The sequence below is a fragment of the Cricetulus griseus genome (assembly GCF_003668045.3).
Source record: "Cricetulus griseus strain 17A/GY chromosome 1 unlocalized genomic scaffold, alternate assembly CriGri-PICRH-1.0 chr1_0, whole genome shotgun sequence".
Lineage (NCBI taxonomy): Eukaryota > Metazoa > Chordata > Mammalia > Rodentia > Cricetidae > Cricetulus > Cricetulus griseus.
This window is the reverse complement of record NW_023276806.1, coordinates 154,943,185-154,969,971: the sequence shown is the minus strand read 5'-3', so window position 1 is coordinate 154,969,971 and position 26,787 is coordinate 154,943,185. Positions and strand designations below refer to the sequence as shown.

General features: G+C 38.8%; 1 protein-coding gene across 1 annotated transcript in view; it reads right to left on the bottom strand.

Annotated features, from left to right (window-relative positions):
* Nucleotides 1-26,787, bottom strand: part of Slc5a8 (solute carrier family 5 member 8) — a 50,145-nt gene that overhangs the window by 4,491 nt on the left and 18,867 nt on the right. The window contains exons 4-12 of the mRNA XM_027392580.2: nt 24,009-24,076; nt 22,905-23,059; nt 19,757-19,897; nt 18,430-18,559; nt 16,822-16,910; nt 15,496-15,608; nt 13,360-13,427; nt 7,450-7,536; nt 6,355-6,560 (exon numbers count right to left, since the gene is read on the bottom strand). Of these exons, the coding sequence (XP_027248381.1) occupies nt 6,355-6,560; nt 7,450-7,536; nt 13,360-13,427; nt 15,496-15,608; nt 16,822-16,910; nt 18,430-18,559; nt 19,757-19,897; nt 22,905-23,059; nt 24,009-24,076 (1,057 nt within the window). The remainder of the gene's footprint in view (nt 1-6,354; nt 6,561-7,449; nt 7,537-13,359; nt 13,428-15,495; nt 15,609-16,821; nt 16,911-18,429; nt 18,560-19,756; nt 19,898-22,904; nt 23,060-24,008; nt 24,077-26,787) is intronic.

The window sequence follows — 26,787 nt, the reverse complement described above, 5'->3', positions numbered from 1 at the left end:
CAAATGACCAACAAGTAATTAACATCCTATGCGATTCCTGACCCTGTAGTTCAGTGAGCAATAGAAACTCTGAAAGCCAGAAGTCTTGGATAGATACCATACAAGCACTAAGGGAGCATGGATGTCAACCCAGACTACTGTACCCAGCAAAACTTTCAATCACTATAGATGGAGAAAACAAGATATTCCATGACAAAAACAGATTTAAACAATACATATCCACAAATCCATCACTACAGAAGGTTTTGAAAGGAAAACTCCAACCCAACGAACATAACTATACTCACAAAAACACAGGCAATAGATAATCTAATTTTAACAAACACAAAAAGAAGTAGGAGGGCGAAATCCACACACAATGACACCACCAACAATAAATCCAAAACAAACAAGAACCAATGAACAATGGACATTAATATCCCTAAATGTCAATGGTCTTAACTTACCCATAAAAAGATATAGGCTAACAGAATGGATACGAAGACAGAATCCATCCTTTTTCTGTTTACAAGAAACACACCTCAACTTCAAAGACAGGCGATACCTCAGAGTAAAAGGATGGAAAAAGATTTTCTAATCAAATGGGCTCAAGAAACAAGCTGGTGTAGCAATCCTAATATCTAACAAATTAGACTTTAAACTAAAATCAATCAAAAGAGATGAAGAAGGGCATTTCATACTCATCACAGGAAAAGTCCATCAAGATGAAGTCTCAATCCTGAACATCTATGTCCCAAATACGAAGGTACCCACATTTGTGAAAGAAACATTACTAAAGCTCAAACCACACATAAAACCACGCACTTACAGTAGGAGACTTCAACACCCCCCTTACACCACTAGACAGGACCACCAGAGAGAAACTTAACAAAGAAACAAAGGATCTGAAAGAAGTTATGACCCAACTGGGGTTAACGGATATCTATAGAGCATTCCACCCAAACTCAAAAGAATATACCTTCTTCTCAGCGCCACATGGAACCTTCTCTAAAATTGACCACATAGTAGGCAGCAAAGCAAACCTCCATAGTTACAAAAGAATTGAAATAACCCCCTGTATCTTATCAGAGCACCATGCATTAAAGCTAGAATCAACAGCAATATGAATGGCAGAAAACCTACATACTCTTGGAAAATGAATAACACCCAATTGCACCATTCCTGGGTTGAGGAAGAAATAAAAAAACAAATTAAAGACTTCCTAGAATCTAATGAGAATGCAGACACAACATACCCAAACTTATGGGACACTCTGAAAGCAGTGCTAAGAGGGAAGTTCATAGCACTAAGTGCCCACATGAAGAAACTGGAGAAAAGTCACATTAGAGAATTGACAGAACAACTGAAAGCATTAGAGCAAAAAGAAGCAAACTCACCAAGGAGGATGCCAGGAAATAATCAACCTGAGGGCTGAAATCAATAAAGTAGAAACTAGGAAAACATTACATAGAATCAATGAAACAAAGAGTTGGTTTTTGAGAAGATTAACAAGATAGACAAACCTCTAGCCAAACTAACCAAAAGGCAGAGAGAGAGCATGCTAATTAACAAAATCAGAAACGAAAAGGGGGATATAACAACGGACACTGAGGAAATCTAGAGAATCTTCAGATCATACTTTGAAAACCTGTACTCCACAAAATTCAAAAATCTAAAGGAAATGGACAGTTTTCTGGATAAATATCTGGATAAATAACTTACCAAAATTAAACCAAGATCAGATAAACATTTTAAATCGACCCATAACCCCTAATGAAATAGAAGCAGTCATCAAAAGCCTCCCCACCAAAAAGAAGCCCAGGGCCAGATGGCTTCACTGCAGAATTCTACCAGAAATTCAAACAAGAGCTGATACCAGTACTCCTCAAACTGTTCCGCACAATAGAAGCAGATGGGATATTGCCAAACTCTTTCTACGAGGCTACAATCACTTTGATACCCAAGCCACACAAAGATATGACTAAGAAAGAGAACTACAGACCGATATCCCTCATGAACATCGATGCTAAAATACTCAATAAAATATTGGCGAACCGAATCCAAGAACAAATCAGAAAAATCATCCACCACGATCAAGTAGGCTTCATCCCAGGGATGTGAGGATGGTTCAACATACCAAAATCCATCAATGTAATCCACCATATAAACAAACAGAAAAAGAAAAACCACATGATCATCTCACTAGATGCTGAAAAAGCCTTTGACAAAATCCAACATCCCTTCATGATAAAGATCTTGGAGAGAACAGGAATAACAGGAACATATCTAAACATGATAAACGCAATATACACCAAACCAATAGCCAACATCAAACTAAATGGAGAGAAACTCAAAGCGTTTCCTCTAAAATCAGGAACAAGACAAGGCTGTCCACTCTCTCCATACCTCTTCAATATTGTACTTGAAGTTCTATCTAGAGCAATAAGACAAGAAAAGGGGATGAAAGGGATAAATTGGAAAGGAAGAAGTCAAACTTTCACTATTTGCAGATGCCATGATAGTCTACATTAGTGACCCGAAAAACTCTACCAGGAAACTCCTACAGCTGATAAACACCTTCAGCAAGGTAGCAGATACAAAATTAACTCAAAAAAATCTGTAGCCCTACTGTATACAGATTATAAAGCCAATGAGAAAGAAATCATGGAAACATCACCTTTCACAATATCCACAAGCAACATAAAATATCTGGGAGTAACACTAACCAAAAAAGTGAAAGACCTGTATAATAAGAACTTTGAGACTTTAAAGAAAGAAATCAAAGATACCAGAAAATGGAAAGATGTCCCATGCTTATGGATATGTAGAATCAACATAGTAAAAATGGCAATCCTACCAAAAGCAATCTACAGATTCAACGAAATCCCCATCAAAATCCCAACACAGTTTTTCACAGATATTGAAAGAACAATACTCAACTTTATATGGAAAAATAAAAAACCCAGGATAGCCAAAACAACTCTTTACAATAAAAGATCTTCTGGAGGCATCACCATCCCTGACTTCAAGCTCTACTATAGAGCCATAGTTCTGAAAACAGCTTGGTATTGGCACAAGAATAGACAGATAGACCAATGGAATCGAATTGAAGACCCAGATATTAACCCACACACCTACAAACACCTAATTTTGCATGTCCTACACAATGGAAAAAAGATAGCATCTTCAATAAATGGTGCTGGCACAATTGGATTAGGACATGCAGAAGATTGCAGGTAGATCCATACCTGTCACCATGCACGAAACTTAAGTGCAAATGGATCAAAGATCTCACCATAAATCCAGCCACACTGAATCTTCTAGAAGAGAAAGTGGGAATTACCCTTGAACAAATTGGCACAGGAGACCGATTCCTGAACATCACGCCAGTAGCACAGACACTGAGGTCTGCAATTAATAAATGGGACCTCCTGAAACTGAGAAGCTTCTGTAAGGCAAAGGACACAGTCAGTAAGACAAAACGACCACCCACAGAATGGGAAAAGATCTTCACCAACCCCACATCTGACAGAGGGCTGATTTCCAAAATATATAAGGAGCTCAAGAAGCTAGCCACCAAAACACCAAACAATGAAATTAAAAAGTGGGGTGCCGAACTAAACAGAGAATTTTCAACAGAGAAATCTGAAATGGCTGAAAGACACTTAAGAAAGTGCTCAAAATCCTTGGCCATCAGAGAAATGCAATGCAAAACAACTCTGAGATAACACCTCACACCTGTCAGAATGGCTAAAATCAAGAATACCAATGACAACCTATGCTGGAGAGGATGTGGAGAAGAAGGAACACTCCTCCATTGCTGGTGGGAGTGCGAACTTGTAAGACCACTTTGGAAATCAGTATGGTGGTTGCTCAGAAAAATGGGAATCAGTCTACCTCAAGATCCAGCCATTCCTCTCTTGGGTATATACCCAAATAGGGCATGTACATACAACAAGGACATATGTTCAACCATGTTCATACAGCATTGTTTGTAATAACCAGAACCTGGAAGCAACCTAGATGCCCCTCAACTGAAGAATGGATAGAGAAAATGTGGTACATTTATACAATGGAGTACTACTCAGCAGAAAAAAGCAATGGAATCTTGAAATTCGCAGGCAAATGGATAGAACTAGAAGAAACCATCCTGAATGAGTTAACCCCATCACAAAAAGACAAACATGGTATGTACTCACTCATATATTAATTTTAGACATAGAGCAAAGGTTTACCAGCCTATAGTCCTCTTCACCAAAGAAACTAGGAAACATGAAGGACTCTAAGGGATAAATAGACCCCAGGAATGGGAAGTGGCATGAACTCCTGAGCTAATTGGGAGCATGAGGGTAGGGAGAGGGTGCTGCCACAATAAGAGCACAAGAAGAGGAGTAGAGGAGAGGAAATGGAGGAGCAGAGATATTGAGTAGGGGGAAGAATAGAGGAGAGAGAGAGCAGGATGAGAGATACCATATTAGAGGGAGCCACTATAGGTCCGAGAAGAGATCTGGAACTAGGGAGATCTCCAGAGATCTACAAGGATGACATCATCTGACAATCCAGGCAATGGAAGAGAGGATAAGTGAAAAGCCCTTCCCCTAAAATGAGATTGATGACTACTCTTTATGCCATCCTAGAGCCCTCATCCAGTGGCTGATGGAAGCAGAGACAGACATCCACAGAAATACACTGAGCTGAAATCTGGAATATAGTGGAAGAGAGGGAGGAATGAAGATCGAAGGGGTCTGTACCAGGTTGGAGAAACATACAGAAACAGTTGGGCTGAACAAGGGAGAGCACATCTACCCCAGATGCTATCTGGGAGGCCAGTACAAGACTGATCCAGCACCCTGAACATGGATGCCAATAAGGAGGCCTCTGCACTCCAGGGAGCCTCTGGAAGTGGATTAGCATTTTTCCCTGGTGTAAGAAGGGACTTTAAGAGCCCATCCCACGTGAAGGGATACACTCTGGCCCTGGACACATGGGGAAGGGCCCAGGACCAGCACAAGAAGATTTGGTGGACTTTGCAGAGCCCCTGTTGAGGGCCCTACTCTGCCTGGGGAGTGGTGGGTGGATGGGGTGGGGGATAGGTTGGGGGTCGGGGAGGAGGGATGGGGGAAAGGGGAGGGAGAGGGAGAAGGGACTTACATGTGAAACAAGCCTGTTCCCTAACTTGAATTTAAAAAAAAAAAAAGAACACTAAGTGGAAATAGGTTTTGAAGGCACCGGAAAGATCAAGGAAATGAGAATTTCAGAAGCCAAAAACCCAAGAAGAAGGGAAACAGGCTGAGATGAACTAATAAAGTTGAGATAGTGTGATATTGAGCAAAGACAGGAAAAAGTAGAGTAGAATGCTGACCCCCTCCCCCTTCAGGAAACTGTCATTTGATTTACATTGTTTTATCACCAGCAAATCTTGATGGACAACAGGGGGATTTTTCTTTCAATAAGAGGTGCTTAATTAAAATTCCACATGAGGAAAAATTAATCTTTATCATACCATTCAGTTCAGCCTCAAGTGGATTACATTTCTTAAATGTGAATAGTTAACAATAAAAGTTTTAATTTAAAAATTAGAGCACTAGCCACACATGATGATGCACATTCTTTAGTCCTAGCTCTCTAGAGGCAGAGGCAGGTGGATCTCTGAGTTCAAGGCCAGCCTAGTCTACAGAGTGAGTACCAGGACATCCAGGGCTACACAAAGAAACTGTCTTGAGAAAATAAGCAAACAAAAACTAAATAAATAAATTAGAAGAGTATTCATATGACCTCAAAGTAGGCAATGATTTCTTCAACAAGACCACAAAAGACTAATAAATAAATAACAAAAGGTAAGTCATGATTTCTTACAAAAAAATAAACTTAGCAAAACGTAAAAATGAAACCTATTGAGGAAAAATATCTTCAAAACATATTTTGAATAAAGAACAACTCCTAAATAAACAAGGAAGAAAAGGCAGAATCTGTTGACTTTTGGAATAGTACTCAAAAGGCAAGTGACAAAAGTAGATATCTGAATGCCCAATAAACTTATTAAAGGGTGGTCAACTTCATTAATTATAAGAGAATTAAGCACCAAGATATGCTCATCAACTATTAGGAAGTTAAAGGAATGCAAACTCAATCGGGAAAGCTTGTAAACCAGGCTAGGCAACACAGAATGTCTCGCTGATTCTTCAGCTGTGTCCTTATACTGTAGGAGTACTATAAAATAACACAGCAAGAAAGCCACAAGGGTCCACCCAGTTCAGGGTTAGGAAAAGCAGTGTTATAAGCAAGACAAAAAAAACAAACAAACAAATGAAAACAAAACAACTGGAGTCCCCTACTTGTCACACATAGTATGAAGAAAAATGTGAAACTTAATACCTTTCCACATTGTGTATCTGAAAAGCACTAGTGGAAAATGGCATTTCTGTAGTTGACATCCAGTCTGACCCATTGCGTGTGCTGTTGCAGCCATGGATTTCCAGGGACAATGGCAAAGTTCTCTCAGGAAGTGGAGGGTAAAGCTGAGCTCCAATTCCTACCCATAAAGAAATGGCAAATCCAGCCAACAGACCAGCAAGTGCTCCCTGAAAAACAAGAGTGCTTTTAAAGGAAAAATAATGTCATTCTCTTTGAGGTATATTTATCATGAGAAAGTCACTTCCAAAATGTTCAAAGCCAAGCTGGCCAGCCCCTATCGGACTCTCCTCCCTTACAGTATCTCTGCCTCTTGTCAAGGTTACCATAGATCCCTGGTCTTCTGCCCAGAGTCCTGGAGACCCACTAACCCCATTCCCTCTTTTTCTAACCAATGGCTATGCTATAAATGTCTGACATCACTTACTACATTCTAGTCTATTAAGAACTTCCTGTTATAGTAGAAGTGGACTTCCTGTTAGTTTTCAGAGAAGTCATTTCGATTTCATTTATTCCAAACACAATTTTGTATTGCCATACACAGTCATGTTTAGATATGATAGCAGAGATATCACCTCTTTCTGAAAAACATTCCCAATTATCTTCACCTCCTCAGGGCTAGAATGACATGCAGGAGCTATGGCTTGAAGCACCAGAAGAACAAACTCTGTGGTCAAGGCAGTAAAGATCTAATTACCTTTCTTTACTGGGCTCTGACTACAAGCCATCTTTGGAGCTAAGACTTTTGATCTCCTTACTTAAAGCCTTGATATTCAATTTTAAAGAGGACAAGATTTTAAATGTGCAAAAAATGTTGGTCTATTGTCATGATGAGTATTTAACACCACATGGTTCTGCCAGTTTCCACTTAGCTTCTCTCATGAAAGACTTTAATGCATAGCTCTTAACTGTGTACTCTGTCAAAGTCAAAATCAACAATTTTAGTCACCAAGACAAATAACTAATGACAGATCTCAAAGCAACAATGTCTTTACAGCTGACAAGAAAAAAATGTATCTGGAAAAGTAATCTTTAGATATATCCATTAGTTATACTTACAATTGAATTGGCAAAGGGGACTAAGATGCCCAAAGAAAACAGGCCCAGAAGTGGACCACCAACCATGCCAAATATGCTGAGGGCTGCCTACAAAAATAACATAAAATCAACAGTTAGAAATCTCAAACACAAACATAATGTTTTAAGCAATTTCATCAGGGTAGGTATTGAAGTATTCAGTCTCCTCCAAGAAAAAAATCATAAATTTATTCATGGCAGCCTTGTCATTGGCAAAGATCATTAATACCTGGAAACTTCTGTTTCTCTATCTTAAGTGTCTTCTGTTCCTTTGGGTGTTTGTTTGTTTGTTTGTTTGTTTGTTTGTTTTTGAGACAGCATCATCTCAGTCCTGGATGTCCTAGAGCCCATTATATAGACAAGTCTGGCCTTCAACTCACAGAAATCCTCCTGCCTCTACTTCCCAAGTGCTGAGATTAAAGGTGTGCACCATCACAACTGACTTTTCTGTCTCTTTAGGTGCCCTCAAATAGGCAGCAAAGGACTGGAGAGATGGCTTAGTGGTTAAGAGTACATATCTTTCTTGCAGAAGACCTAAATTCAATTAGCACCTACATCAGGTAGCTCACAACTGCCTATAACTCCAGTTCCAAGGGATTGGATGCCCTTTTCTAGCTTCCACAGGCACCTACACTCACCATGTTGACCCAGACACACACACATTTACACAATTTAAAAAAGATTTTTAAAGACAACAAAAGGAGCTGGGAAGATGGCTCAGTCTATAAAATGCTTCACAAGCACCTAAGTTTGATGCACACACAAAACCTAGATGTGGCAGCACATGGCTTTAATCCCAGTCTTGAGGAGACAGAGATAGGAGGGTCCATGGGGCTTGCTGGTCAGTCAGTATAACTGAATTGGTAAATTCCAGGTTCAGTGAGAAATCCTGTCTCAAAAAATAAGGTGAGGAGCAATTGAGGAAGACAGCCAATGACAGCTTCTGGTTTATACACACACATGCATGAGAACACCTCTCCAACACATGTGTATACACACACACACACACACACACACACACACACACACACACACACACACACACCACAAAAAGGGCATCACAATGAAAAGGAGTCATGAAACCTTTGGACCACTTCTCTAAGTGCATAGACCAAAACACCCCCTTCTCAACTTTGTTCTGATAAATCACAAGACTCTTATGCTTTGGTGGTCTCAAAATATTCCTCCAAACAAGACTGTGGATGAGAACTGCAAACTGGCCAGAGATAATGCTAAAACCTATGAGCATCCCTGGTCTGATCTGATAAATATGTAATAAGATTGAAAGTTGGATTTAACATAATTGATCCAATGGTGCAGAGAAAGGTTTAAAATCTATTTGGATGACTGAAGCTTTTCTTTGATATGGAGATACTACAGCAATGAGACTGAAAAGATTTCTAATATGAAACAAGAGAAAATGCAAATAATGCTTCAAGAGATGTGTGCTCTTAATTACATAATAACTTCAATAACTTAATGTCTAGTTTTGAAGACTAGGCAGGATAAAGCTAACGGTTGGCTGATGAGTACTAGGTTATAATTTTATAAGGGAAATTAGTTCTGATGGACTAATGCTCAGTAGAGTGATGATAGAGAGTGGTAATGGATTACATGTCTCCAAAAAAATCTACTAGAATGATTTTGAATATTTTCATCACTAAAAATGATGAATATTTGAGTAGGTAGATATATTTAATCACATTTGAATGTAGTAAAATACAATATGATATCATGCACATATTAAATATATAGTTTTATGTATCAATTAAAATGTAAAAAGAACCATTAAAGAGTGGAAACACGGTGATTTGTCCACCAAGAAGCAAACCACAAAAGAATGAATAGATCTGAGAGTATACACAGAAAACGTTATAAGATATGTGCTGGATCGTTGGTTCCAATGAATTCTTTCAAGTTTGCACTGTGAAGTGGAGAATGTGTGGACACTGTGAAAGAGAAATGGTGTGTGAGAAGGATTGGGTTAAGGGATATGATAGGGGAATTAGTCATAAGATGTGAAATAGACTTCACTGTGAGGTGTAAAAGATATTCCATGGCCATGAAGCCAGTTACAACATGATTTGAGAGCCACATTTATATAAATAATAAAGATGCCTCAAAAAACATTCTATTAAAGAAGAAGACTTTGCTGGTGTGATGGCACATGATTTTAATCCCAGCACTTGGGAGGCAAAGGCTAGTGATCTTTGTGAGTTCGAGGCCAACCTGTTCTACAAACTGAGTTCCAGGACAGCTAGGGCTGTTATACAGAGAAACCCTGTCTTGAAAAACAAAAACAAAACAAACACACACAAAAAAAGAAAAGAAGACCTTAGTGACCTTAGTTAGTAATACAGCAAGGAATTAGGGCTTAGACTTGAAGTTAGGATGATTTTGCTATTTGATTTTTCTCCATATATTCCAGTACTGATGAAGAAAGAGAGGCCAGGCACAATAGTAGCTACCAGCCACAGTGCAGATGATGGAGGAAAACATTTTCACACACCCATACCAGTAAAGGTCAATGAGGAATTGAGACTGTACATTGCTACCTGTACCAAGGCTCCTCCTTGCTGGGCACCATCATAGGAGACCTTGTAGAAAACAAGCCGTCACCAAGGCAAAGAAGTAAGGCAGCTACCTTCACCATGGTATCAGCAGAAATCACTTTGCATGTTTGGAGATGTTGAAATTAACTAATGCCCTCAAAAATATAAAACAAAAAGGCCCTTCTCTCCCAATTCAATGTTCAAAAAAGACATGCCTTAAACATGCTCTCAAGCATGTAGTTCATTCTAGTTGCCCTCTTAAAGACAGATAGAAGTCAGTGTCTCTGTACAGCGGATCATAAGAATGTCTATCAAGCGACCATCTTCAAACTTTGGACTATCCTTCTATGTTTTTTTTTATACCAGTATTCAATCCAGGTTAGTTGCTAATTGTTTTTCTTTCATAAAGAGAATTTGTTTGATAAGAGTAAATCTGGTTATGGTTTCTCAAAGTTATATCTGCTGAGATGGCCTGGTTGCTGGAAACCCCTGGGAGTAGGTTGGAATTCTCCAGGATAGGATTATATTATAACATTAAGTGATTCATAGTCACAGTCACTTGAACAGGCCTATGGCTATCATTTATCGTATAGCCATGGTAAGGTTCATGCTTGACCTCTTGACTCTGAAGAGGATCAGTAACAAGTTACCCACACTTGGGAATCTGTCAAATCTCAAACACATTTCTGTTGATGCAGTCTTTGGTGTTCTCAGAACAACCTGGTGGGAATGTAACTGAGTGGGTGGAAATGGGCCTATCAACAGTCACAGATCTTGGACAAGTTTATGAGTCCCTGACCCTTCCTGCTGGGAACTAGTTACTGATGGGTTTAGGAAGAGGGACAGCTATTGTCTTCACTGAGGAGCCCACCTGGCATCAGCACATAGTTCCAAACCCAGTAAACAGAGTCTCAAATATATAACAACAACACTAATAAGACAACCCAAAATAACAAAATGTCATGAATGTGGGAGGAGAGATTTGTAAGGAGAAGTGGATAGTCAAAGAGATTCAAAGTTACAATAATCAGAATATATATTATATCCGAATGAAATTGTCAAAGAAGAAACTGGGGAAAGGTTTTTCTGTTGAAAAAAATTTTAAAGAAAAAATATATACTTGGTTTAAAAAAAAATGGACCAGAAAATAACTTTTACTCTGTTTATTCTTTACCAACAAATTGAAGACTTTCTGTAAAATTGAAAAGAAATGAAATGAGTGTCAAAATTCTCTTGTTCATTTACTTATGCCATTCAGTGTTCAGTCATCATATCTGGGGATTTGGCATGGTCTTAGTAACTAACTTCCTCAGGGACAATCTCTCACTTTCTGTTCCATTTGCATCAAGGATAAATAGTGGCCATGCCTTGAGCAGTTTATCCTGGCAATGTTGTGCACAACTGCTGGAGGCACCAGCCAGTGTCCCCAATCTGGGACAGACCAACTGACTAGAACACCAACCAGAGTTGGGGGTAGTTTCCTCCTTTTTCTACACCTGCAATCAGTAGGCCTGCTACCAGCCATTTCTCCCACAAAGGGAGTTGAAGGTATCCTGGTAAGGGCAAACTTTGTTCTAAGGTTTAGAAGATTTAGCATGTGTGCTGAAATGGCCTTGACTCCTGGAAGTCCTGAGAACCATGATTAGAAACCCCTAGGGTCAGGGTGTGCTAGAGTACCAACTGACACATAAGCTCAACCCTGCAAGACACTTGAGTGAGTCTACAACTGTCATTAACCTTATTGTTGTTATATGTCTCATAACATACTACATATCTACACCCAACACGACAACAGGCTACTCTGTTGTTAAATGGATTTTAAACTCAAAGTGGTAGCAAAGCCAGTTACCCTTCTGACACTGTCAGCTGCTAAAATAGAAAGTCTGACATCCAAAAGTTCACCTCCTAATGAAAAAGGTCAGGTTCCAGTCAAAATTCACTCTTAAGAGCAAGAACGAGAAGACCTAAAACATTTCTTACTAATAGATCTCATATGCATAATATTCTTCTGTGTGTGCATCTCATTTACATACTATTATTCCATGTGCTTGTGCAGGTGCACACACACACACACACACACACACACACACACACACACACACACATGAGAAAGTGCATGTGCAGGCCAGAAGCCAACACGGACTGTCGTTTTCAGTTGGTCTCCACCTTATTTCTGAGAAAGTTTCTCACTAAATCTGGAGCTCACCAATCCAGCTAGATTCGGTAGCCAACAAGTCTCCTGGATCTACATCCTCACATCTTCGTTACAGGCTTTTCTATGTGGGTCCTAGGAACCTACACTCAAGTTCTCATGTTTTCACTGCAAGCACAGTGTCTGCTGAACCACTGCCCCAACACTTTTATATAACAGTACTTTATAAAGGGCTGTTGCATTTTTATTGAACACACGCCCTTGCGTGCGTGCGTGCGTGCGTGTGTGTGTGTGTGTGTGTGTGTGTGTTACAGTGCCTGTGTGGAAATCTGAGGAAACCCTCCAGGAGGCCGTCCTCTCCTTCCACCCTCTGGGGGAACAAGCTAAGTCATCAGGCTTAGCAACCTGAGCCGTCATACGGATCTCTTTCTATAACATTCTTAACACGAAAAAGTGATAAGAATGGAGAATAGATTTGAGATTCTCAAAGGCCGGAGATGAGTGACGTGAGTGAGGACAGAGAGATGTAGGTGAGGCTGTGAAAGGTAACAAGAGGAGAATCCTGGTGGTGGTCAAATCATTCTGTATCTTCACTGTTTCAACCCCAATATCCCGGCTATAATGGCTTCTTATCAAGATGTTACCATTGCCAGATGTTTCTGTAAGGTGTTGCTATGGAGTGATATATACCTCTGCATTGTTTTAATTTCATATAAATCTATAATTATCTGGAGACATATTCTTCAAATGTTAAAAATAAGGATTTAGAGAGCTGGCTCAGCAATTGAGAGTGCTTACTACCTCACAGAGGCCCCAGTTTCGGTAGCCAGTGCCCACATCAGACAGCTAACAAAACTGTGTCTAACAGCAGCTCCAGGGCTCCTGGTGCCCTTTGACCTCTGTGGGTACCTGTCCACACATAGTACACATACAGACAAGCAGGCATACACACATATATGTAAGTAAAAGAAGAAAAAATATTTTTAAGATTTAAAAATAATTCAGCCATTGCGCCTTGATACATACAAATTACATATATATATATATATATATATATATATATATATATATAGAGAGAGAGAGAGAGAGAGAGAGAGAGAGAGTGAGAGAGAGAGAGTAAAGGTGGTCTTGTGAACATTTAGGCTAATAATAATGATTATGACACCAGTCTTCAGACTCAGCTCTTACCTGTAACAAGGCTCCCATCAGGGATGCCACAGCAGCCATTCCAATACACAGCGCTCCATATAGCACACCTACATGACAACATAAAAGACAGTGTACAAATGCAGACCTGGAGGATTACAGTCCTCAATAAAAGGAAGGTCACACCTTTGAGTCAAAGTGAATAATACCATTGAGGTGAGAAAGGCACACACATTAAAGTCAGCAAGACAAGACAAAGAGGCATTTTTCTACAAGACCAACAGGGTGCAAAGAAGACAAACAAAGCCTTATACTGCACCCGGGGATTAGTCACAACAATGGATTATATAAGAAAGAGTCCCTGGAATTAACTACAGGGGTTTTAAAACTTAGCACCATTGTTTATCCATTTAATCCCCCACAAACATTTGTCTATAAAGGGAGGTGCAGGACTCCGCTCAGGACAATGTGGAGGAGTAAGGGGATAACAAACACCAGGGCTGGAGCCTTCTGATGCTGTTCCTCTGTTCTGGGAAGTGGTAACCCACACCAACCCGTGGTTTAGGTTCTTTAGCCCTCTCATAATCTCCATCAGCAATACCCAAGCCTTCTCAGGTAAGCTAGCAAAGAAAGGTCACTTTAATCCATATCATATTCCATGTTCCTTTCTCCAAACTGCTTTACAGGAGTTCTCAACACACTACTGGCTGGTAAATAGTAGGGGTCTTCTTTTTTCCTTTTTACCTTCGTTTTATTTGATGATTTTATTGTCATCATCATTACCATCATCGTCGTCGTCGTCGTCGTCGTCATCGTCGTCATCATCATTCTCTCATACATTACCTCCCAACCACAGTTTCTCCTCCCTCTACTCCCCCAGCCCTCCCACCTTCTCTCTCCCCTAAATCTGCTCCTCCTCCTTTCTCTTCAGCAAATGTGTTGCTTTTAAAAATTAAAAAAACAACATTACTCCCTAAAGTATTTTGTTTTTTTAAAAAAAATCCATTTGGAAAAAAATTTATGGCAATCAACCCATATAATTTCCCATGCTCAAAATTAAAAAAAAAAAAACAAGAAAAATGACAGATGATCTATTTCTTATAAAATTAGTGCATTCCTTCTGTTGTGGGTACTGGATTCTTTGTCCCAGAACTCATACTTTTGTTAAGAATGTTATGAAATTATCTGATCACAACTGAAAGAAAAAACAACTCCCTCCAACAAAGGGCTCTTGTAATAATTTCTATAAGGCCCAATCTAAATATAAATAATATTTCAGTGATTTAACTTAATTCTCCATTTGATAAGCAATGAATGGTTGCCATTAGGGGGTTTGGTGCCCATAATTAATGCAAAGTCAAGTCGACTGTCACGTTGTCTGTGATGCCCTTGACTACATAAACCTCAGTGTAATGATAGCATAGAATCCTTCAAAATGAATGAAAGTCAGACCTGGTGTGGTGTCAAACACCTGTAATCTCAACACTCAGGCAAGCCAGGCTGAGCTGCAAAGAAAAACCCTGCTTCAAACTTGATGAGAGTCTTATCACTATTATTATTAGTAATTATCACCAAGGACAACCACAGAGGATCCTTGGGCATTGTGCTTTGTGGCTTATAGGCGGATATAAACGGTGACTCACCAATATGATTAAGGTATTTTATTAGGGAATATGCCTTACTTACTGAGCACCTAGCCAACCGGCAGGAAAGCAGAGCAAGCCGAAGCAGCAGGGAAAAGAGGGGCTTTCCCACGTGTGTCCCCCAACTCTTAAACTACCCTCACATCACCCTGTCGATGCCCCCTAGGGCACACCTATAGCCAGCCCCCGGAGGCATGATCAGGGTGACACATACAGTGGCTCACTAACAATTAGATAGTTTTTCTTTTCTTTGTTAGACTAACCCCAGTTACCCATGAACTCACGATCCTTCTGCCTCAACCCTGAGAGCCAGGGTTACCATTGTGCCCCACCACTGCCATATTAAATGTTTGAATTAGTGCCCAAGTCTTCTTGGTAGATACAATCATGCCTGCGCATTGTAAGCTCATGTTCCTGTTTATGTACTCATACTAGAGATGCTTATGCTTCTTCAGGGGACAATTTCTAGTGTCTCATAAACAAAGCCAAAGATTCCCCCAAATGGAATCATGAGGAAAGAAACGAGGAAACATACTCATTCCTTGGGAAATCCAAGATAGAGATTTCTCTGATAGTGATTTGAAGTAAGGTTTGATAAGATCTTCCACGGTCACCGCAGCTAAGGCATTAATGCTGGAGGACACTGTGCTACAAGAGAGAAAAAAACTTTGTTTTATAATATGTTAATTTTAACAGTTCTTTTAGTGGAAATGAGGGAGGAGAAAGCAAATTGGCACTTCTGAAAGAGAAGCAGATGGGGCTAAAGATAGCTCAGTGTTTAAGAGTACTAGTTGCTCTTCCAGAGGACCGGGGTTTGATTTCCAGCACCTGCAGTAGCTGAGTCTCAGCCATTTGTGACTCAAGTCTCAGGGGATCTGGTACCCTCTTATGAACTCTGAGAGCACTGCACACATGTGGTGCACATACATACATATATGTAGGCACAATGTCCAGGTACACAAAATAATAAAATAATTTAAATGGAATCACGTTTTTTTATTTTTAGTGATCATAATACCCTCTTTCTGGAAGCTATTATCTTTCATGAATGAGTCAGGCAACACAGATAGATTTGACAGTAAACGATAGCAGATGAGGTTGCATTGCTTCTATTTCCCAGTTATTCTTCTGTATCTATAAAATGAATTTGCACATATTACTCAGATTATCACATAAAAAACTTTAACATATAGTGTCTTTGTGCATGAAAATGTCCAGAAGATGTACAGTATTCTTCAGCATGTAAATTAGGAAATTTGAGTCTGGTTTTGCAGGTTACCAAGACAGAAGCCACTCATGTTTAATACTCAGCAAATAGTAAAGCCACCATCAAGTGGTCATCATCACCATGACCATATTCGGTATGCAATGCTGTGTTTGAGAGCAGGGACCTAGTCAAGTGTAGAGCATGATGGCAGTAGAATGGTTCCATAGGGAGCTGACCAACAGAAGGATGCATGGAGCAGTTTGCCTATTTTAGGCAATTTGTGACTGTGTCCAGAATTCATCTTTACCTCTCAAAGTAACCAATAAAAAAAATAAAGATACTCTGATGGTTAATCTTGATTGTCAACTTGATTAGATAGGGAAATACCTGGGGGATTAGTGAAACTCATCCCTGAATTTATCGTGATGACATTGCGTGTGCCATGATAGCTTTATTGAGGAGGGTAGATAGGTAAAGGGTAGAGCCTGCTTGGATGAAATGAGTCACTGCTATTATACCACTGGGGACTCTATCATGATCTAAAATAAGTAATTCCTTCCTGCATGTCTTTTTCTCATGCATCAGTCACAATAACAGCAAAACAAACATAAATCCTTACAGGAATAACACCTTCATAAAATCACAGTTTTATACCTTAATGTCCCGCTGTAAGCACAGGCCACAAAAAGTCCAGGAACTCCAGGGTAATTTCGCAAAATGTCCAGTACCAAGTAAGGCATAAGCTGAAAAATTCCAAAATTTAACCCAAGTATTAGTTGCTATTAAACAAAATTAATACCTAGCCAATTTCATATTCTTCCAAAGGAATGAGAAATATTCTTTGTAAATCCAAATATGTAAGATTAAATCAAAATGCTTCATTTGACTTCTCAAAAAATAAATTTTAAAAATAATCTAAAATGATCCTATCATTTCCTAATCCCGCAGTCATATTGGGAGGGAGTTATATTTGTACCAGTGAAATTTGCCCATCCTCATTTCAAGGCCCCAGCAGGTTTTAAGAAGTAGGTTTTGTAGGATCCTAGGCTCTTGGAATCAGGACATGCTAAATTTAAGTTGTGCAACAAGTTTACAAGAAAGTGCATGATATAGAGTTTCCAGGAGCTCTAATGGCTGGGCTTGGGTCTGAAGCATGGTCCTACCAGGCCAGCTGCTTATCCAACTCTTCACTTGCTTTCTTAAAGGAAAGTAATAATACACTCTGCTTCAGATTCTAACTGTGAAAAGTAAAAAATTAGACTTTCAATAAAGCATATTCCAAAGTGTCTGGCCTATTATAAAGACCAAAGAGCTCTCACTGCAATTCTACATATGACCTGGTGCCAGTCAAAACCCTCACTGAGTCTGGCCTAGTGGCACACTGCTTTAATCCCAGCACTTTGGGGTCAGAGGCAGGTAGACAGAGGCCAACCTGGTCTACATAGACAGTGGCCAACCAGTACTGTAAGAGCTGCATAGTGAGATCCCCATCTCATAAACAAAACATAAACAACTCACTGGGATTCATTGTGTTCTCTATGAAATTGGGATTAGTGTTGTGGAACTGAAAGTAAGCATGTTAAGACTCTTGACATGGAATCCTGATGCATAGGATGTAAACTCTGTTCCCTTCTTAGTCTGTTTCTACATTTACAACTGGACGATGAGGGCTGATGAGATTGCTCAGTGGTTAGGAGCACTGGCTGTTTTTGCAGAGGACCCGGATTCTGTTCCTAGCACCTATATGGCAGCTCACAATCATCAGTAACTCCAAGTCAGGGCTATCTTTCTCCCTCATCTGACCTCCAGGGGGTACCAGGAAAGCATGCGGTACACATACAGGCAAAATACTCACACTCAAAACCAAAACAGGTAAATGTACAATTTTATTAAAACTGGAAGATTATTTGAAAGTGAGTACTCTAACAATATCCACAAACTTCTTATGGTACCGTGTTTTGTGTATAGTTTCTGTTAACCAAGCTTACTTTTTTTCCCCCTCCAACCCTGAGGTTTTTTCCTACCCAAAATCTGGCTTGAAATTTCTCCCGGTATGTGAACAATTTAGTCTTAGATACAGAAATCGTCACAGGTGTTCTAAGTACTACAAATGTTTTGCTGAATGTTTTATAGAAGTGAAAGGTGTCTAGTTGTATTGTGCCTACTTGCTGGGTCTCTACAGGAACAAGAACTTTTCTTCCTGGCACCATGCATGTTTTGTAATGTCATCAGTGCACATGTGTGAGAGATATGTTTCCAAACCTGGTCAACTTCTGACACTTTCTTAGATGTCCAGGGATCACAGTCATGGTATCTGGAGTACAGGGAGAGCCCACAGAACACGGAGCAGGTAAGGATCACCCAGAGGCCCACAAGGTTGATGTAGAGAGACCTAAAGGAGAGGATGCCAGCAAATAACAGCTCTACTTTCTATCCAAAAGACTAAGAAAACCACTACAATAACAAGAGATAATGTCATGATTGTACTTAATAAATGCACATAATATTTTATTCTCAAAAGTGATTGCTAGTCTAATTGTCTTCTTTGATGTCAGTCAACAATGTATCTAGAAACCCTTCAGGTACATGCCATCTCTCAGTGACTGTTCTCCTACTTGAAATCCACAGGCATCCATGGCTTTATAACAGTATCTAATTATAATACTCCGAGTCCTCTTACAATAAAGTGAGGATTTTAATAGGCACTGGAGCAGTAACTGGCTCGTTTTCCTTTAAAAGGTAGTTTAATGATAAGCTGCTAAACATGGGCAGCATCTATATACCAATCCACTAAAGTTCTTCCAACATGGTTTCTAAGAATACCCACTAAGGACAAGAAACACACCTTGTATTACAGGTTTCTCCTCAAACCGTGTTCTCTCACACCCATTAGTTCTCTCTTCACAACCCATTAGTTATAGCAGAATGAATATTTACATGCGTGTGCCCAACATGTGTGTCCCCAACTTCACATGTGGTCACAGGGTTTCTTGTACTCATTTACAAGTGTAGATCTGAAGCTCAGTGAAACTAAGTAATTTGTACAATGACATCCACGTAGTAAATTAGAGGGCATTATAACCCATGATTAAGGCTAATAATACGATGCATGCAACTACACCCACTCGGGAATAATCGCTCTTATATTGTTTTGAGGAACTTACATTCCTGCCCATTGTCATTTCACAGTTTCCAGATTGCATATACTTTTCCAATTTGATCTTAAATTTCCTCATATACAAAGTTGTTTTGTGGGGATCTAGCAAGCTAGGTAATTAATCATTCTTTCATTGAGCTCTCCTTTATATTTTTTAACTTCCATAGGTTCTTGAGACATTTATTTACTTGATGAGGGCATCTTCCTTAATAATTCATAAAAATATTTTCAAATGCTTGATTGAGAACATCTAGTACCACTTTGGCTCAACTATAGAACCACACACAGCCAAATTTGGTCCTTTAGTTCATCATTTATTTGGGGCATTTTAAGACAAAAAAAAACTTGAAATTGAACTAAAGTTGACTATAGAAGCATTCCCTTAAGAGCAATGGTAGTTATTAATGATTCATACACCATAGTTAGGCTTACAGTTTTGCATGGAATCTGTTTTTACAGGAAATGTATCTCTGTACTTGAGACTGGTTGATACCGTAGATGGTGGTCCATGTGAAAGTCCCTCCAATGATAATTGTCCAGAATGTGTGTCTTTGCAAAGGGTTAGGATTAAAACTGAATGAAAAGGAGAGGAAAGCAAATACAAATTGTTTGCAAGAGACCAAAGACAACCCTCCTAGAAGACTTTTAAATGCAAGCATATACACGTACATAAAAATGTCCAAATTTATGTCAAAATACAAATATTTCTACTTTAAATGCAATTAAGTAAACAATGATATTTCAGATATTAGGATATTCTAGATGGAATTAGAAGAAAATACACATTCTTAACACTTTGAGCATTTAGATAAATTGTTCTCCCATAGTGTTTGGAAACTACTGTAAAATGAATTGGCCATGTTATACTGGCAGGAGAGGACTCAAAGTGTACCATGTAAATAGATATCATACCCCAGTAAATACAATCTAGCACACTGTGTGGTCATCATTCCTCATCTAGCACATGTCAAATCTTAATTCAGCTTAAGAGGACAATGCACTCTAAATGTATATATTGGTAAAATTATCATGTCATTATAACTATGCTGTCTTAGAATTCTGTGTGCAAATACTAAAGGTTTAAAACCACTTTATGGTAAGCACATAAGCCCATATTAGGGAAAGAGCCAGTTCCATTTGAAGAACCTCTTAACTCTTCAGTATGTCACCTTGGAAGGGAGGAGTCTGCTCATCTCCACGTAAATACACACTTGAAAACGTCCCACAAAGTAAGCTTTCATGAGCACTTTCTGGAAATTAGAAAACTGAGAGCCTCTCTCACAGTGGTTCTCAACATGTGGGTCACATATCAGATACCCTGCATATCAGATACTTACATTACGATTCATAACTGGAGCAACAAAATAATTTTATGGTTGGGGGTAACCACAACATGAGGAACTGTGTTAAAGGGTCACAGCATTAAGAAGGTTGAAAACCACTGCTTTATCCCATAGCATGGACCCTTTCTCCTGTGGAGAGTTACCTACCACATTAACCAAAAAAAGGGTCAAAAACATTCAGTGGGCTATCTGAATAGAAAAACACAATTTAGAGATTGTAGTTCTTTTTTTCATTTTTCTCAGTCAGAAAAGATATTTTGCTAATTATATCACAACACATTTCAGGATAATAGGGAACATTCTTGAAAAATCTAAAACACAATGGGCCTTTTCACTATCATTTAGTGGTTAGCAGTCTTCAAAGATAGGGTTATTTAAGTATCTAATTTTTATTTTAAAGGATCTCTTATTAATATATTAAGACACACACACACACACACACACACACACACACACACACACATATATATATATATATATATATATATATATATATATATATGTCCTCTGCATACAGTGACAGTTATCCTGAAGAAAAATGATTGGCTTTGTACTTTGTATTTTATCCCCTCAGCCTGGGCATTCTGGAAGAGACTGAACATAATCAATATTTTCTATACAACCATTGTTCATTTCCAATTCCTGTGATATATTTCCACTCTCCTGGTAAAATCAATGTGCTTTCTTCATTGACTAATCTGAGTAAATATCAATTAAAAGTATCTTCTTGCTCTGCCCTCACCATGGAAAGAACCAAAGGTAGTCCAATTGGAAGCTCTCAAGATTCAGATCTGCAGTACTTATCCCTAGCATAGATGTGGACTTTGGGAGCCCATCCTACATAGAGGGATACTCCCTGAGCCAACACACAAGGGGGTGGGCCTAGGCCCTATTCCAAATGATATGACAGACCCTAAAGAACCCCTATGGAAGGTCTCACCCTCCCTAGGGAGCAGAAAGGTTATGTGTTAGGTAGGGTTTTAGTTGGGGGAGTGGTAGGGGAGGAGGGGAGGGAGGGGGAACTGGGATTGGCATGTCAAACAATCTTGTTTCTAATTCAAATTCAAAAATGGAAATAAATAAATAAATTTAAAAAAAAAGATTCAGATCTGAATCTTGACGTAAAGGGAGAAACAAGTATTGAATGAAAACAGTTAAACATGATTTCCTGGCACAGATTCCTCTAAGTAAGCAGGGTGGTGCTGTTTAGTTTCTGAAAATGCCTTTTTCAAAAGAAGAGGACTATTTTTAAAAGACACAAACGAGCCATCTTTTAAAAAAAAAATCATGTTTTTTTTTCCCCACTAGTGATTGCAGTTTTCCAACCTCAATTTACGACTATTTAAAGAGAGGAGACTATGGTCCATGTCAAAATGCACCTCTTTCCACATTGAACATGGTGCAGCAAGGTGAATATATAGAAACGTGTTTTCATAATTCTTTTAGATTGTCTGATATGCTTGGGATGGACTATCTGGGTTTTCCATTGTTCAGACATGTTTATCCTATGTCAGGCTGTCATTTGAAACACCAGCCATAACTTTTCTGGTCAGTTTTGTTTATTCTTTAATTTTAAAATTTATTTACTTATTTATTTATTTTGATTTTTCAAAACAGGATTCCTCTGTGTAGCCCTGACTGTCCTGGAACTCACTCTGTAGACCAGGCTACCTTGAACTCACAGAGATCCACCTGCCTTTGCCTCCAGAGTGCTGGGATTAAAGGCCAAGTACCACCACCACCTGGCTCTGGCCAGTTTTTAGGAAATAATATAGAGATTCATACATGAAATACTGTTCAACAATATGCCATTTTAATATGCTACATGCTACCAGAGTGATATCAAGAGAATTTCTCAGTGTTGGTTAAAATAAAGCATTATCCTTATGAAGTTACTGTCTTTCAGTATGTGTCTCTTAGGTTCTTCCTTTGCTTACCTTTCACCATTTTTTCCTACCCTACTTTCAAACTGTTTCGGACTCTAGGCTCTGGAAGAAAATACGTTTTTGCTCTAATATCCCTCTTTGGAAAAGGAAACATATGACCCCAAGGCTTCAGTTTGCTTTAATCCCTCAAAAACCAGCAAAAACTCCCTCAACATTGACTTGCCAACTTTAATTTTACAGACCACACCCTTATAATTTATTTATTTTCCAATACAATATGCCAACAAAACTATTTCTTACAAAGAAAACAAAAGCTGCATTCTATTTACCAGAAGGTAAACAGCAACTTACTTCCAGAAGTTTAATCTTCCACCACTGGAGGCATCACTTAAAATCTTATTGAAGCCACCTTGAGTTATTGAGGCCTGTATAATCACAGATGCAAATCCAGCCACCATGATCCCAACTTGAAAAACATCTGTCCAGACAACTGCTTTAAGACCACCCTTTGAGAAGAAAGCGTGTTAGGATTAATACTTCTATGAGATGCGATTATGTGTCTGTCTAAATGTGAATGTACCATAGTAGAAAAAAAAAATGATGAAACACAGAGTTTGGTCAAGAAGGTCACGCAAAAGAGATGGTCGTGTTCAAAGAATATTTATAGAGAAGAAGATATTTAACCTGTCCCTCAAGCATAGGCAGAGGCAAAGATGGAAGGTTTCCCCCCTCAAGGCCAGAAAATGGCCTGGGAAAAAGTAGAAGAGGAGAAAACTGTACATAGTCTACTGAATGTAGCCAGGAGATAAGTGAGATGAGGAGAGTGTTGGATAGACAATTCAGAATTAAATTATAAAAGTCACTGTGTGGGCTAACACTCAGTTTATACCCAGATACCCATATCATTTATTAAGACACTAAAATTGTTGTATACTAGCCACTGCCACAAATATTTCTCTTCAGCCTCTATGGCCTGGGTTTAAACAGGCTCTATGTAAGGATCTTACTTCCTAGAAGATCAAGCAAAATAAAGGTTAATATAGAGACTATTAAAGATCACATAAATTTGCATTGCTGCAAAGAACCTGCCTCCACAGTAAAGCAACATCAAGCCTTGATGGTTTTTACATATATTTTGCCACCTGTGTCTATAGTTATTAGACCATTATTACAAGTCTCTATGATGAGTTATTATATAAGCACATCTATAATACTTTGAAAACCATAAGAAGGAATCAAGAGACAAAAATAGAGACCTGTGCCATGGTTCAGATGAAAGAAAAAATTTTCATTTGTAATCCATATCTAAGGACCAAATATTCCTTACAAAAATGTTGTACTGTGAGAAGCCCAGAGAAAAAGAGTTAAGTATGAACAGTCTACAGCACATGACTACTTGTAATTCCAGTTTTGCAAAGCAAGTAGAGTAAAAGGGAAATGACACTCTTTACATACCAGTGTGCAGTAGAATGTACAGACCACCCCAGTTGCCACTACTGCGCCCCACAGATCAAATCCTGTAACTGTAAAAAAAAAAAAGAGAGAACACATGTTCGACTGTGAAATTGGCAGTAACAACATCTCCTCTCAAGATCTAATTTCATACCCACTTGCTTAAAACTTGAATCATCGATGTCCCAAAGACAAATGGAGTAGGAAACTGTATTTGTTAAGTTCAACAGACATGCTGCTTGTTTATATTAATAGACACTGTACATAGATCCAACACTTGTTAAATGAAATACATAGAAAGGGATTTATATGGTAGTTAAGCTAAGAAACTGTTTGATTCTGTGTAGTAGTTCATCAGACCAAATGGGATCAAGGGGAGTTTCCCATTCCTTCCCACTGGTTTATATAAATATACTATTTCATCAGACCCTGAAATGTGTGTTTTTAAGATAAGACTTGAGGTAGGAAAGTCTATTATTTGCTACCAGTTTTCTAAGAAGTGGAAGAATATATTTTTAATGGAAAGATAAATAAAAGCCAACAGAAAAGGATTACCTGCTGTATATAAAAGATAAAAAGGACAGAAGGGATGGAGCTATGTTGGACTTCTTCAAATACATTTTTATTTATAGATTTAACATTGAAACCATCATATATTCTACACAATTGGAGAGGTTGAAGCTAAGGACCTCATGAAATTAAAAATTAAGAACTGAGCAATATACTTAATATGCAATTTATTACTTTCAAAACTAGTAGGTAAAGGGGGAACCAGCTATCCTGCCATTCCTATACAAATGACTTTTCAGAGTAACTAAATAGTCAAACAAAGAAACTTCCTCTTTAGGTGTGTTCTATATAATCAATGAAAAGGGAATTAAAAAATTAGAATATAATGTGTAATAAGGTCTAACAACTAAAAAAGAAAAGGCCCTCAAATATTTATTATTGCCTAGAAGACAGTTCCAAAATTTGACCTGCATTTGGAAAATTACGAACTCTCAATATACTATTTATAAGAAACACTGAGGACTTGGGAAATATTGAATGACCCAATATGGGTACAGTCAGTTTAATGAAGACCCTGAGAAGCTTGATGGGACAAATAATGCAGTTTCTTTAATAAATAAACATAAGTTAAAAGTGAAAAACAGATGGAATTTATAAACTAAAAGAAACCTTTAAAACAACTTTAAGCCGGGCATTGGTAATGCATGCCTTTAATCCCAGCACTCAAGAGGCAAAGGCAGGCAGATCTCTGTGAGTTCGAGGCCAGCCTGGTCTACAGAGCGAGTTCCAGGACAGCCTCCAAAACAATACAGAGAAACCCTGTCTCAAAAAAAAAACAAAAAATTAAAAAGAAAAAAAGAGTTTCAAACTACATCTAGTAAAAACAAAATGGCGGAAATAAACAACTCAACAGGTGGCATCCTTAGTGACCAGTAGGACACACTGTAGAGAGCATCCAATGAAGATGGTGGACCAGAGGCTGTCTCCATGTGATCCAGTGAAAGAGAATGTCAGGATAAGAAAAAAATCTACCCTATTCCAAAGAGAGAAAGAGGAAAATCTGTTGGAAATTGGCAAAAGGAGTGAGCAAAAAGCTGAAAAGTGCAGAGATGATTCTGTTGGGTATAGCATCCAAAAGCAGACACGAAAGCTGAATGCAGCTCCAGCCACATGATTCACTGGAGGGAAAAAGGAGACAAAAGCTGCATCTAAAACACAAGCCCGGGGGAAAAGAGAATGACGGTCCTACTCATAGGGTAAGCTCATAGGTTTGAAAAGCCACAAATACAGTTCTAGACACTATTGAGGACGCTTCTTTTGTGATAGAAAGCAGAGAAAAGGAAATAGCTGGAAGGACTGTGGTGGGGCACCATCTTGAGAGGAATCTATCGTTGAAAACTAAGCTGCTCTTGGAACCAAGAACAGGGACTGATCAGCAATCAGAAAGTGTTGACTTCAACCTGCCACAGTCCCAAAGAGAAGTTAGTTCTAGGAGGCATATGTGAGAGGGCAGGAGGCCAGATGTTAAAAACCAGAAAAGTGCAGGCAAGAAGAGGCTCAGCCCAGGCAGTGGAGTATACAGAGAAACTAGGTCTACACTTAGTGTCTGGGAGCAGGCCTCTTCAGCTGAGAATAACTTGGAGTTTAATAGCCCTGATCCTAGGATCAGCAAGTAGAACCACCTACTTGGCCATTGTTTGCAGTTATAGAGTCTGAGACCTCTGAAGCTTCTGTATCCTAGATACCCACAGGGCAATGATGAATGTTGACTATGTTTTGAAAGCAAAGAACAGATTCATCTGTTCATATCTCAGTGTTGTAGTTGTCACTCACACTCCCAACATATTTTGGAGACACCTCAGAATACCAGCCATCTCAGGGGATTCGAACTGAGAAGTCCCCAGAATTTTGGTGAGTCTACTCTGCCTACAGACTAGAAAGCAAAGTGTGGTCTGCTGAGGCAACTGGAATGAAAAAAAAAAGAGAGTAGGGAGGAGCTACTACAATGAAGATAGCTCAGGAAGACGTTGGATGTTTGGATACAGATACAACTGCAGCGTAAATCACAGAAATACAAAAACCTAGAACTTGAATACCCGAACATCTGGCAGCCTCCAAGATCCAAAAATAAATTCATTCTAATACTTGTTTCCTATTTTTTGGCTCCTTGTGCTCCATCCCTTTTTTCATTATACTTTACTTTTACTAATATTTTTACTTATTTTACTTTTTAAACTTAGTATTTATTTTGTATTACCTCTCACTGATTTAT